General features: G+C 46.4%; 1 protein-coding gene across 1 annotated transcript in view; it reads right to left on the bottom strand.

The window, feature by feature from the left end:
- LOC136621498 (netrin-4-like) overlaps positions 1–15,298 on the bottom strand; it is a 49,955-nt gene that overhangs the window by 24,844 nt on the left and 9,813 nt on the right. Inside the window, exons 2-3 of the mRNA XM_066597017.1 lie at positions 9,347–9,885; positions 5,201–5,467 (exon numbers count right to left, since the gene is read on the bottom strand). Of these exons, the coding sequence (XP_066453114.1) occupies positions 5,201–5,467; positions 9,347–9,885 (806 nt within the window). The remainder of the gene's footprint in view (positions 1–5,200; positions 5,468–9,346; positions 9,886–15,298) is intronic.

The following is a 15,298-nucleotide window of genomic DNA, read 5'->3' on the forward strand; positions in this document are numbered from 1 at the left end:
CTACAAATCTCTCTAAGTTGCTATGGAACACCTAGCCTGACAGCAGCAATGTGCTTATATGACCTGTGATGACATCACTGTCATGTGATCAGAGGCGAAGCATGTAACTCACTCACTAGGAATGAGGATCTGTGATGACATCACTGTCACGTGATCAGGGCCAGAGTATGTAACTCACTCATGGACGGACAGGTGGTCATTAGTATTTTGATCTATCAAGATCCACCCCCACCCCTACATCCACAGGATGGGTGGGGTAACTTGTTGATCATTGGGGTTCCTGCTGATCTCTATAACAGGGGTCCCTTGTCTCCCATACTCCTCTCTGTAGGGTTACTGCACCCCCCACAGTGAAGAGGAGGATAAATGGAGCATCGGTCCCGCATACACGCTAGTGCTCTATTCACTGTCAATGGGCCTGCCGAGATACCGGAACAGCATCTTTCTGTCAGCCCCACTGAAATTAATGAAGAGCTAACTGCACTTGCTGGGTCGGCACTCTATTCACAGTGACATTTCTGCGGGGGAAGAAGCGACCACCACAGTGATAGGAGAGTGGGACATGGAAGGCCCATCCTCGAGATCAGCAGGGGTCTCAGCGGCGGACACAATGCAGCAAAAATGACATGATACCTTTATTCTGTGGGGCAGTACGATTACGATAATACCAAATTGAGAGTTTTTTTTTTTTTTCCGATTTGTTAAATTTAAATTATCTTTGGAAAAAAATACCATTATTTTCTGCAGTCATCATCTGACCACCATGACTTTATGTTTCTGTCAACATAGTTTAGTTGTGTGAGGGCTCGTCTTTTCTTGCGGGATGTCCTGCAGTTTCTATTGGTGCCATTTTGCAGTGCATATGACTTTTTGATTGCTTGGTATTTTGGTAGATCGGACTTTAATGGACACAGCGATATCAAATTAGTTTTTTTACACGTAACAATTATCTCTCAAAATTCCTTCAAACGAACAAATTTGAGCAATAATCGTTCAGTGTGAATCCCCCCCAAAAAAACGCTCACCTGTTGTTCGCGGTTGTTTAAACTGACTTTTTAAGACCGCTTAAAAAACCTTGTTGGCTCCTCGCCCTGTATAAATGCTCCCCGCTCAGCGCTTCCCATAGAAAGTGAAGAGCTGAGTGAGAAGCGGACGAGAAGCCCTCGAGCCGGTGGCAAGACTTTCAGTTTAAATGCCCTGCATGAGCGCTGATAACCATAGCAGCGACGTCAGTGCTCGTGCAGTTGCTTACCTGACTGTCAGCCCGTGCAAAAGGGCCTGAAGGGTGGTTTCACATCCTTCAATGGGGGTTCTGCTTTCCTGCTCTGTCTGGGGAGCAGGAAAAAGGGAATCCCCGCATGCAGCAGTTTTTCTTCCAGTATTTTGAGGCGGATCTGTGACAGAACCTCCGGCCAGAGGTACCGACGCAGATGTGAAAGCGACCTAAGAGGAAAGGGTTTTGTTTTTAAAAGAATTCGTAAAGCTTTTTAAAACTCATTTTTACACTTTTTTAGTCCTATAGGGGACTTGAACTTACGATCATCCAGTATAATGTAATAGTATATCATTGCATTATGCTGTGTTCTGATGGGCCATCTATCAATGTTACCACTGTCATGGCTTGATAGGCAATCAGCCCTGGGAGCCTTTAGGCTGGGTTCCCATGGGACAGAAATCCCTACGGAAATCTTGCGGTTTGGCTGCACCGAAAAAGCACGAGATTTCCACGGAATAAGCGCTGCCGTTTTGGAGCGGTTCGGCCGCCGGCATTCCGTTGTGGTTTTCTCTCCCCATAGAGAGGCCACAACGGAAAAAAAAAAAAAAGAATTGACATGCTGTGGCTGTCAATTCCACGCCGCAGCGCCGCCTCAGCACAGCTTTGCCGCGATGGATTGGCCGCCCTGTGTGGACAAGATTTTTGCAAAATCTTGTCGACATGGCTGGCTAATCCCAGAATTAGGAGCTGCGGGCTGATTTGCCGCGCAGAAATTCTGTAGCAAATCCGTCCCGTGTGAACCCAGCCTTAGAAGGCCCCAGGCTGCCATGGCAACCAAAAGGCAGGGCATCCCAGAATACTGATCGGGGCATTTAAATTTTGCTGTCAGAACTGGACAAGAGGAGGTGGGGGGTTATTACTGGCTGTTTTTCAATGCCGAAGTTCCTCTGATCTGCCAGTCCCAGGCTCCATTATTGCCTGTCCAAGATGGCTGCAGCCATTTTCTAACTACCTAATGCACACTGTGCGCTGATCTTGTGAGAAGAACTGGCCAATCAGAGAGCAGGTGTAGTCTAACACTACCAGCGTACTACAGAGATTACGGAGTCTAAAGAATTGCGCTGTCCATTTTGGACAGCCATATCTGGGGATCATAGGGACAGCTGAGAACAGCTTCAGTCTTAGGCCTCCTTCCCACGAATGGATTTCCCCACGGAAATCCGCTGCGTTGCCCACAGCTATTAGGTTCTATTGAATTCACCCGTCCTCACCCGCGGCATGCTCTATTTGCCGCGGGTGTACGCGCGGACGGCTTCCATTGCAGTCAATGGAAGCCGTCCGTTCACGCTATCTTCCGCTGTAGCACAGCGGAAGATAGCGTGAAAACGCTTCCCCGCCCACTGCCGCCGCGTCATATGACGCGGCCGGCGTGTCAGGTGACGCAGTGGACGTGTCACATGATGCGGCGGAGGTGGGCGGGGAAGCGTCATGCGGGAGCGAGGACGCCGGATCCGCAGGTAAGTATGGGGTCTCCTGGGGGGCGCCGTGACGGGCTCCACCGCGGAATTTCGCGGCGGAGCCCGTCACGGCCGTGTGCAGCTGGCCTAAAGGCCGATTTTTTTCTGCAGCTGCAATGCCTTCTGCAAGAAAAAACACATTGCTGCACTTTTCAGGTGTGAAAAATTGCATGTTGTTTCAATAGTAAAAATAGAAAAACACATCGAACTCACATGGAAATCCCAGGTACATGCCTCTCGTAGGAATGAATGGATGATTCATGCAGCAATTTACCGGTCCATGAGAAATATCGCCCATGTAAATTAACCCATTTAAAATAATGAGTTTTTTCCACATGCGATTTCTGTGCTCCTCACAACTCACAAAAATTTGTGTGGAAAAAAAAAATTAAAAATCAAAATCGCTCGTGTAAATAGAGTCTGCCGTATTTGTACTGCACATTTTTTACTCTCGTAATAACACTGCTGAAACCCTTTTGATTTGCATGTGGAGTAATAATAATCTTTATTTATATAGCGCCAACATATTCCGCAGCGATATCGGTATTTAGAGTATTTATACCTGCGTTTTTAATGCACGTATTAATGCGCTTGATACAAAAAAAAACAACAAACAGCATTAAACTAACTTTACATGGGCAAGTGCAATATGGGGATGTGAATCCCACCCCCATATCGCGCTCGGCATCCATGTGAAAGCCAGAGCATCCTGGGAGTTTTCATGTGAACGCAGCCTCGCATCACTGCAGGGATGAAAGGAATCCCCGCTGCGGCCGCAGCAGAGGAATGCAGAGTTCCCCCCATTTCGTTCAATGGGGCTGCGATAGAACATGCTGCGATTTGTATCCCGCATAGTATCGCATCGCGGTGCTATGCCGGAGAACATCTCTCATGTTCATATTTCTGCAAGACAAATCTTGCGCATTTTATCAGCCGCGTGAAGCCGGCCTTAGGCTAATTTCCCATGAGCGTGTGCGGTATCAGGCCATGAATCACAGCCCGATATTGCGCTCGACAAAATGCGATTTCCACACGGATGCAAGCTGTTTTTGTGTCAAAAATGTCTCACATCACTTTGGGGAAGTAGTGATCCTCCAGCCCGGCTAACAACCGCGACAGAGGAACATGGAGCGTCTTCCATAGTTTTTAATGTGGTAACCTCGCTCCGCGTGCACCTAGCACGTGGTGTGCTACTGCTGCCAGCCCCATTGAGAACAATGGGTGATGCATGGGCATGCCCAAAGATAGGACATGCCTCATGTATATGACCCCATTCAAAAGAATGGGGTTCATATTCGTGTGTCTCGCAACGCACAAATCTCTGGCTAAAATGTCAGCCGTGTGAAACTGAATTTAAAGAACAAGATAGACTATTAAAAGTCGATGGGATTGTGAATATGCATGATATCAACCCATTCATTGTGTAATCATTGGGACCTACTTGCATTCTTTTTGCGCGCTTGAGGAACACAATGTCCAGCAAATACACACAGTTTTGTTTCGTGAAAGTACTGTATTTTGCAAACCACAACTAAATATGCCTGAATGAATAAGCCATAAGGCCGAGCTCACACAAACAGGTCAGATTCCGCTTGCGGATTTCTGCAGGGGAAGACCTGCGAGTGATCGCAGAAACAAATTTCAGATGGTCACGTATGCGTCAAAATCTTTGTCTTATTTTTTTCCACCAACACAGATTTTGGCGCTATACAAATAAAGTTTATTATTATTATTATTATTTTGAGACTGCGCCATATGAACTATAAAGTTGGTTGCCATTGGACTCAAGAGTATAGTAAAACAACGGATTCCGAAGCCGAATTGATGTTGAAATCCTGGCAAAAATTTGCGACTTTTCATTTTCTGCGCCAAACCTGGCAATTTTTCAAAAGGTGGGCAGAGCTTGTCTGTAGGGGAAGTGGCCACCCAAGACCGACAGTTGTATGTATAATTTACACCAGGAACTGCTTAGACCTGGCATACATTTCTTAGAAGGCGTACGGAGGAGCCAGGAATATGCGTAATACTTGAAGATGCGTGTGCCGTGCCTCTTCATGTATTAAGTGCACCTGAGGAAATTGTGCCAAGCACGGCATCAGAAATGACAGGCTTAGTAAATTTCCCCTTCTGTACTAACAACGTCTAAGAAGTATAAGTTCAAGACAGGTTTTTAGCTTCTGTATGTAAAAATTGTACACATATTGTAGAATATTTCAGTGTTTGATCATAGAGTTACAAGCTACTTTTCTGTGCAATGTGGAGGCAAGTGACATTAGTTAAAGTTTTTGCGAAACCCTCTAGAATTCTATTCGTTATAGGACTGACCTGTAAAGACTTTCTGACAACCCATTCATTCTGGGACATGCACAACAGTTCAGTTCAATGCATCGTATACGGCGAGGCTTATAGTTCTGGTATGGAACAGAATGACAGTAAAGAATGACACTTGTGGCTCTCTTCTACTCACAGCAGTTTCAGATCCAGGTGCATCCCCTGCCTGCTCACATTCCTCTGCGTGTCCATTGCAAAAACAGCTTCCACGTACGATCAGATCATAAATGGCGTAATGAGCAAATCTTTGGGGCTTCTCCTGTAGCCCCTGCACAGTCTGACATGGACACTCCTGTCTCTTTAAGAGCAGAAGTCTCAGGTTAGTGATCTTCAGCAGGTCCTGCGCTTGAAGGCTGTAGGGATCCTCAATCCTGTTAGTTGGATTTAAGGCTCGAAATATCACCTGCAGGTAAGAGATGAGTACAAACACAATGTTACTAGAAGTAGAACTATCAATCTACATGCATTACTGAGTAAAGCTGAATGACTTCTGCTTCAGTCCCATCCAGAGCTGCATTCAGATTTTTTTTCCCCTATTTGCTTTGTAAGCAGCGATATCTCTGCTGGTTTGCACTTTTTTATGACATTATTAATGTAGCGTTTGCTTCAGAAACTACTGCCTAAAATAGTGGCCCTCATAGTTGCTCCAGTCGTAATAGTCCCCTCGTTAGTGGCACCATTAGTAATAGTGCCCCACACAGTCACCCCACTAGTAATAGTACCCCCCTGTATTAGCCCCAGTACTAATAGTGTCCTCCGGCAGCAACTCATCAGGCATTTTACTCACTTGGTCTGCAGCCCTGGACTGCTGAGTATGTGGCCCTTGACCTCTTTCCCAAGCGTTAGCGTGACTTACAATCCACCGTCTCTATGCAGGAACGCAGACACTTAAGGAGACATCAGCGGTCACAGACTCAGCAGCCGATGCCGCCGGACCGGTGTTGTGGCTGTGGAAGTAGTTCAATGCTTGTAGGGTTGCTGCCCGGCCAGCTTCCAGCAGCTGGCAATTATTTTTTTACCGGCTATTGATATGCTCGGTAAAAAATAATTACTGGCCAGGTTGCAACCGCCTCTGAGATTGTGCAAACTGCCACCTGAAGCGCCAGTCTCGGGTTACTTCATGGTTGGGACGCACCTGATGGCGACAAACAATCGTAGTAATAATCATTCATCCACATACTACTGATCATCTGCTGCATGCGAACATCTGTCTTTAGCGCCAATTGACGTGCTATTTGTCAAGTGGTACTTGAATGGGCAGAGTAGAATTAAGGATGCAGCTCTGGATGTGACTGGAGTAGAAGACGTCCTGTACAATGGATAGAAGAGATAATAAGAGGAATAACGGAGGCTTCACCACCGCAGCACATCGCACGACCCCCAGGCGCTCTGTTGTGACTGCACATGTAGCGTGATCTGCGTCACCGTATTCATGCCCGGTCAACTGTCATGATTTATAGAACATTTCTAACAAATCCGCTCATTCCCGCTGTCCCAGCCCCCCACTGTTAGGCGATGCTCACCCCGCTGTGCCACAGAAGCGCTCCATTCTATTGCAGCAGCAGTCCCGAAGAAATTGAATTCCAACACAGATGACACAAGTGTGTCTACCGCTGCTGACAGGCAGCGCCCGGGACCCCCGCGGTTCTGTTATGTGGAAGGGGGGCAGATGGGGCTCAGTTATGCATTTAACCCCTTTGTATAAGAAGACTTCTTTATTGGCTTAAATAGCAATCCCAGAATATTTAAAGAACTGAAGAACTCATTATATGTCCAGCAGCAAACCAGACTGCACACCTCAGCCAGTCTACGACACACATATAGGACAGAGGGCACACATCGCCACATTGAAAGCCCCAATATACAAGATAGCCAACACATATTTGAACCATTGAGATTGTAGAGTAAGAGTGGCCTTAATAGTAAATGTCCCTCTTAATGGCCCCAGTAGTAATAGATCCCCCCCCCCCACCATAATGGCCGCAGTAGTAATAGTGCCCCACCACCATAATAGCCCCAGTAGTATTAGTTACCCCATTAGTTGTTCCAATAGCAATAATGAATCCATTAGTGGCCCCAGTAGTAATATTGACCCTGTTAGTGGCCCCAGTAGTAATATTGACCCTGTTAGTGGTCCCAGTAGTAACTGTAACTCAGTTAGTGGCCCTAGTAAGAATATTGACACTATTAGAGGTCCCAGTAGTAATAGCAACCCCATTAGTGGTTCCAATAGTCATATTGAATCTATTAGTGGCATCAGTAGTAATACTGACCCTGTTAGTGGTTCCAATAGTAATAATGAATCCATTAGTGGCTCCAGTAGTAATACTGACCCTGTTAGTGGCTCAGTAGTAATTGAAACTCCGTTAGTGACTCCAGTAGTAATAGCGACCCCATTAGTGGACCTAGTAGTAACAGTGACTGTTAGTGGCACCAATAGTAACAGTGACCCCCATAGTGGCCCCAGTATTAAGTGTGACCCTGTTAGTGGACCTCCGGTCAGGCAGCAACCCAACACCATGAAGCAATTTACTCCCTCCATCTGTAGCTCCCATGCTTGAGCCGCTGCTGTATACAGACTGTGACCCCAAACTTGCGTCGCCCGCACCCTCACCCCCTCCCCTTCCCCCCTCAACCTGCACTACATACAGGACTGCATCTTGCTAACTGGAATGCAGACCATCTTGTTGGCTGGAACGCAGATGCTGGGGGAAAGGTCAGTGGTCACAGTTTGATTACTGAAGCAGCGACTGCCAGACGGGAACTACAGATAAAGAGAGTTAAATGCTTGATGGTGGTGGGTTTGCAGCCAACAATCATTTTTTACCATCCATTAATATAGATGGTAAATAATATATAACAGTCTACATTACATGCCGTCTGGTGACTTACTGGCCAGTTGGCAACATGACGTCCCTCTAAGGTGCTGCAGACTGCCACCTGAGGTGACAGGGTCAGGTTACCTTATGGTAGGGACTCCCCTTGGTCCGGTAGGGGAACGGTCTTCTTGTGGAAAGTTCCTAGTAGGTAAGAGAAGAACCTATAGGCCATGCAATACTCCCTGGGAAATTTGGTATACAAATGAGAAATGGTACAATGCTTCACAGCAGTAGGTGGCCCTGCAGACCTGCTCTACCATTTCCTATTTGCATACATAAAAATTCCATGTCACCCTTTAAAGGCTGTACCCACTGGGTTTATGCCAAAGTGAATATCCACCTTTGAACATCGTTTTTCGTTCTGTCATTTAAATTTACCAAAACATCTGTGTCAAATAGTTTTATAATAGATCTTTAAAGCAGTGAATAACCATTTTTCTGTCGACAGATGATAAAAGTCCATTGTGGCAGTACCTACGCAATTCTGTCTACCTGCAGCCACCATTAGAGGGAGCTCAATGCATACTGTATGATGTGTAGTGAGCTCCCTCTAGTGGTGGCTGAAGGTAGTCAGAATTCTATCCTATAACCTTAAAGAATGTTTAAGAACTTGGAGCTCTGTGTCAGAAAAAAATGACCTTCGACTGCTATCAAGACTTTAAGAAGTTACTTAGGACAGAAATTTGGATCTAAATGATAAAATAGTGATAAAGGTGAAGAATCACTTTACCGCTCCAGAAATGTACTTGTGAGGCCAGAAGATTCTATCTGTGCTGCTTGGAAACTGTGCAAGAAAAACTGATCTAATCACAGACACAGAGACGAAACAAGGCCAAATAATCTCATGAATGGAATTAGACAAGTGACAATATGTCTGCCTGATGGGAACAGGAGTCACTGTGTAGTATGGGGGGGCAGAGAGGTGTACTAAACTATCTAAGGAAATGCCCGAAGTGTCAGCGTGCCATTATCATGCCCGGCAAACAAGTGTCAGCGTGTCATTGTCATGCCCCTCCAAGCAAATGTCAGCGTGTTATTGTTCTGCCCCCCCCCCAAGCGTCAGCACAACATTGACATGACCTCCCAAGGGTCAGCACACAATTGACATGCCCCCCCAAGGGTTAGCGCACCATTGACATGCCCCCCCCCCAAGGGTTAGCGCATCATTGTCCTGCTCCCTCCTCCAAGGGTCAGTGCGCCATTATCCTCCCCCCTCCCAAATGTCAGTGTGTCATTATCTTGACCCCCCAAGTGCCATTATCACATCCCCCAAGTATCAGCGTGCCATTGTCCTAGCCCCCAAATGTCAACGTATCATTATCCTGTCCCCTAAGTGTCAGTGTGCCATTATCCTGTCCCCCAGGTGTCAACATATTGTTATCCCATCTTGGGTCCGTGCTCACCTCTCCTCTCGTACACGGCCAGGCGTTGGAATACCTGGAGGTGCACATTGACCTCTCTTCTTTCAGGTCATCCTGAAGGCCAAAAGTAGCCGTACAGTTAGTAGCAAAATACTTATAAGCTCTCCAAGTTTTCCCATGGTCATGAGACCTCTCAAGAACCATCGCTGCAGGACGCGGAGACTTGAAGACCATGATGACATGCGTTAAGTAAAACTCTGTCTCAAAGTCCAACCTGATCTCCTCCCTGAGGACACCCTGTGCCGACTGCCACCAGGTAGCTGGACTGGAGAAGACATCGTCTGTCATGTGAGAAGGGAGGTGCGAGTTCTCCGGCTGGTTGATGCTACATTTTGTGCACTGGCTTTGGCCGCAGGAGACGAGCGTCTGTTGAAACTGCACCTCTGGATAGAAGCAATAGAGTTCACTGACATTCTGGCCGCAGGTGGTAAGGGTGACTGGCGTCCGGCCAATAGCGAGATTCCCAACTGGAGGGTTACAGGAATGTCCGTCACACCGGAGACGGTGAAACTTGGCTGAATCTGCGGTGGAAAGAGAGAAGAAAGCCAGTGAGGAATCAACATGCACTTCAAATTGTCCTGATACTTTATATCAATTTAGGTGAAATGTAACAATGTATCAGGCTGGCGTCCAGGATGTTTATTACTGGTTACAATTGTAACAAAACATCAGCTATGAGAAGTATCAAAGAGGTTATCTAGACAGAAAAAAATGCTTTAAAGCAGCTCCATGACTTGTTCACAGCTGTGTTCAGGTTTTCAGTCTCTCTATTTTGTGTTCTGAAGCAGAGAAAGGGAGTTAAACATTTCCCCCACTGATTTCAATGGATTTTCAAAAAAATAAATAAAAACTTTCAGTTTGCTTTTGTTCCATTAAGTCTTTGTTTTTTGTTTTTTTTAACAGAACAAATAATGTTGCAGAATTGTTCTGAAAACGAGTGGAACGTAAGCAAACTGAAAGCTTTCCGTTTTTGGAAAACCCATTGAAATCAAGGGTGAAAAAACCCCACAAAACATTTACCGGTAATTCTGTTGGTTCCATTTTGGAAACCAAAAAATGGAATTAGGAGAGATGGAAAGCTTGAATGCAGCCTAAACTCAGGTGTGAATGTACCCTCAGAGTGGCGGCAAAATATAAAAGATGGCGTGCTCTGCCGCTCTACACTTCCTGCTGCAGCAATGACATCACTGACACCAGGGACATGTGACTGCTGCAGCCAATCACCAGCACCCTTTGAGAGAACATGGTTTCCTTTATGTTTCGCCAATACTCTGAGCCACTCTTAATTTTTATTTTCTGCCTCGATAACTTCTTTAAAGGGGCTTCTGAGACTAAAAAAATTGAATTGTTGGGGCAGGAATGTTGCAAAATAAAGAAATAATCCATACTTACCAACTTAAGTGCCCTGTCTTCAAGCACAGGAGCCCCTGCTGCTCCGATCCTGGAAGAAGCAGCGACGGTCATTGTGAACACGAAAGGCACGTGACTGCTGAAGTTTGACTGACTGAGTGATCACGTGCGCATTAAACAGCATGTGACCATGACAGCGAACTTGGAGCAGCAGGGGCCCAGACACCTGCGCTGGATCGGGGGGCATACAAAGCAGTTGTAAAGTCAGACTATGGATAGGTGACAAAAGTCTGATCTGTGGGAGTCTCACTGCTGAAACCCCCACCGATCCTGAGAACGGGGGTCTCTTGTCTGTCTGTCCTCACAGCGACGTGGAGAATGAAGGGAGCGGTGGTCATGCATGGGGAATTGTTGCTCCATTCATTTTCAGTGGGACTGCTGGAGATAGCCAAGTGCTTGTACTGCTATTTCTGTCAGCTCCTCTGAAATGAATGGAGCAGTGCGGCACAGGTATGACCAACGCTACATTCAATCTCCACATCACAGTGAAGGTTGCAGGGAGTCTGCGATGATGAGAAGAGGAGTATACGGGACCCCATTCTTGCGATCGTTGGGAGTCTCAGTGGTGACACCCCCACCGATCAGACTTAAATCATCTATGCTATGGATAGGTGATAAAAGTTGATTTTGCAAAAAGTCCTTTAACGCAATCCCGCCTCAGGGTGTAAATGTACTTGCTGAGTGGGAAGCAGTTCATGCGAATGGGCATACATGTTCTCAGTAAAAGAAACCAGGTAATCTTGTAAATCTGATACTTTTTAATGGCTAACCAAAATACATGGGTCCTTCATCAAGGCAATAATGAAATGGATCCAAAGAGGCATTATATATATATATATATATATATATATATATATATATACACACACACACACATACATACTTATGACAGGGTACATACACGGTGGGATTAATTTACACATTAAAATAAACACACTTTCAAACTTGCTTGAGACATGCTATTAAAAAAATGATTTTTGTTGTTCATTTCACCTCTCCCCCAAAAAACGCAGCAGTGATAAAAAAAGACATATGTACTCCCAAAATGGTACCAACAAAAATTACAACTTGTCACACAAAAAACAAGCCCTCACAAAGCTCTGCCCATGGAAAAAAAAAAGTTATGGGACTTTGAATTCAGTGATGCAAATGAAAAAAAAAGTCCCAAAAAAAGGTTTTTATTGTGCAAAAGTGGAAAAACCTCATACGTCAATAGAAAAATATGTTATGGCTTTTGAAAGGTGAACATGAAAATCCCCAAAAATTGTTGTGTCCTTAGGTCCAAAATAGGTCACGCCACTAAGGGGTTAAGGAAGGGAGCATGGCATATAGCTTTATTTTACACCATTCCCGTCCCTTGTTCCTATTCACTGATAGCAAGCAGAGATCTTGTTAATAGTGAGGACTAAGTTCCTGCACAGCGGAACATTCAGATACTCTTTAACAAAGAGTATATTTCAACTAGGTTGTACTTATATAATGGAGGAATAAGCGGATTGAACACCAGGGTGCCAGGGAAAGATGGACTCTCTCTAGTGCAAAGAGCTTGCAATCTGATGCACAGATCAAGATGCAAATCCTTGCTGTCATGCTGGTGTTTGGCCACTGTCGGGGTCATCATCCTGCCAGCCTGGCACACAGAGACAGCTGAACGCCCTCAGATACCAGCACAGATCTTCAATAATTCATAAAGTGCTGATGAGTGGGGAAGCGGTCTTATCTCTTTGGGAGCTGCTGTTGCATGCACTGATTCCCTGACTGCAGCCGCTGAACCGGATCCATTCTCCAATAATCAGCCCGCATCCTGTCTCATCACCCCAGATAAGCCCAGGAGCCCGCCGCCGCATTAACCACATCTTACCCAACACTGGTGGCATCTCAGTACATAACGTCATAAATGAGGAGAACCGAATACAAAAGGCAATGAGTGATTATGCTAGAGACATGCTACTAAACTCCCTCCCACCTCCCTTCTCTGGCAGCTACTATAGGAGTCTATGGGAGCCACCGCCGTATTCCGGCCAGGAAGATAGTTCCTGAACTATCTTTCCTGGCTGACGTAAAAGCGCCTGGCTGATATGTGCTATCTTGGCCTGACGGGTGCTTTTACGCCGCAGGAATACTCCCACCTGAACTGATGCATTGTAAACCAATGAATCAGATGGGCAGTGTATATCAGCCAGACGTGAAAGTGCGGCCGATATACGCTCGTGTGAATAAAGCCTAAGGGCTTATTCAGACGACCGTATATCGGCCGCGTATTCAAGCCGGCTGATATACGGCGTCCCTCTCTGCAGGGGGAGGAGGCTGGAAGAGCCAGAAGCAGTGCTCTGTGCTCCCGCGCCATCTCCACCAACTCTCCACCCCCTCTCCACCCCTCTGCACTATTTGCAATGAGGGGAGGCGGGATGGGGGCGGAGCTAATTCATGAAAATTAGCTCTGCCCCCGCCCCACTCCCTCTCATTGCAAATAGTGCCGAGGGGCGGAGAGGCGGTAGAGAGGGGGCGGGAGCTCAGAGCACGGCTCCCGGCTCCTCCAGCCTCCTCCCCCTGCAGAGAGAGACGCCGTATATCAGCCGGCTTGAATACCCTGCCGATATATGGTCGTCTGAAGCCGCCCTAAGGCTGTATTTACATGAGCAACTGTGATATCGGCTAGAGAAACGCAGACCAATATAGCAGTGTTAAACTTGCCATTCTCTACATAAGTGTGATGCGTTTGGTGAGGTAAACGCATCTCTGTACATGTGGTTTTCATGCACGTGAAAACTGCATGCCATTTCAATAGGAAAAAATAATAATTACATTGCATTTGCATTAAATTGCATGTGTAACCATGCACCGGTTCTCCTCTCTTTATCGGTCCCAGGTGTCCTAGAAAGACCATGGTCATGGAGACTGAACGAAAATCTCCTGAAAGACACACTGTGCTGCGCCGATATACGTAGTACTATTGAGAACTTCCTTGCTGACCACTCTGCTGACACAATCTCTAAACTGGTTCAATGGGAGACACTTAAATGTGTCCTGAGGGGAGTCGTCATTAAACATGGGGCGCGTCTGAAGCGGGAAAAGGCAGCCAAAATAATTTCCCTACTAGACAAAATAGTGAACCTGGAGAGAATGTTCCGCCAAACTAGAAACCCATCCACCCAGAACGAGCTACTAGATACAGGAGAGGAGCGGAGGCTCCTCCTAGACTAAAAATACTTGCGATTTAGAGATAGAATGAACTGTTGCTGCTACGAGCACGCTAATAAATGCGGACGCTCACTGGCGCGCTTCCTCCATAACGGATACCACTTATGTTCCCCATATAGTGGACGGCACAGGCCAAAAGAAACATGACCCTAAGGGAATCACTGAAGCTTTCAGGGCCTATTACCAGGACTTTTATAAGATACAGGGTCAGTTGGCTGAGATGACGTCTGCTGGTCGGAAAGCTAAAAAAGAAACTTATATACAGAAAATGGCCCTCCCAGGTATCTCAAGAGAGATCAGGGAGGCCTCAGATTCCGAATTTATGGTGGAAGAAATTAATGAAGATATCAAGGCCTCACCGACCAGAAAGGCCCCTGGCCTGGACGGGTTCACCCCCTGATTCTTCAAACAATTTCGGGAAGTTCTTACCCCAATCTTACTAGAGGCATTCAATCATATCTCTCCCTCGGCTCCTTGCCCCCCTCAGTCATTCATGGCACACATCACAGTGCTTCCCAAACCAGGTAAGGATGCTGGAGCATGCGCTAGTTATCGCCCAATCTCACTTCTCAACCTCGATGTTAAGTTATTCTCCAAAGTACTGGCGGGTAGACTAGCTCCCATTCTTCCTTCTCAAATTCATAATGATCAAGTGGGATTCATAAAAGAGCGGGAGGCTAGGGATAATATCAACAAGACCGTCCTCCTAGTGAGTCAAGCCCATCGCCTGCCGCAGCCATTTTGCCTCCTTTCAATAGACGCCGAGAAGGCTTTTGATCGTGTTAGTTGGGAATTCCTGAGTGCCTCGTTGACACAACTGGGTCTGGGACCGAGATTCCTGAACTGGACTCTGGCACTATATGGGAACCCTTCAGCGCAGATCCGAGTAAATGGCCTCCTGTCCGACCCGGTACATATTAGGAACGGGATGAGAAAGGGATGCCCTCTGTCTCCCCTTCTGTAACCCATTGTTATGGAGCACCTGGCTGTGGCACTGCGGAATAATCCAGACGTACGCGGTTTGCAGGTTGGGAGTCAGACTTGCAAAATGGCTCTCTATGCAGATGACCTTCTCCTATTTGTATCTCAGCCACATACCACATTTCCAGCAATATTACAGGAATTTGCTCACTTTGGTCACCTGAGTAGTTTTAAGGTCAACTTAAGGCCGAGGCTATGAATGTTTCACTCCCTTCTAGTGAAGTGGCCCACCTTGCCAATCAGTTCAACTTCAAATGGCGCTCGACCTCCATCCAGTACCTGGGGGTGCATTTGGCGTCGGACGTTTCGTTGTTATACCACCTTAACTATATTCCCCTACTG

The sequence above is a fragment of the Eleutherodactylus coqui genome, chromosome 3, assembly GCF_035609145.1.
Source record: "Eleutherodactylus coqui strain aEleCoq1 chromosome 3, aEleCoq1.hap1, whole genome shotgun sequence".
Lineage (NCBI taxonomy): Eukaryota > Metazoa > Chordata > Amphibia > Anura > Eleutherodactylidae > Eleutherodactylus > Eleutherodactylus coqui.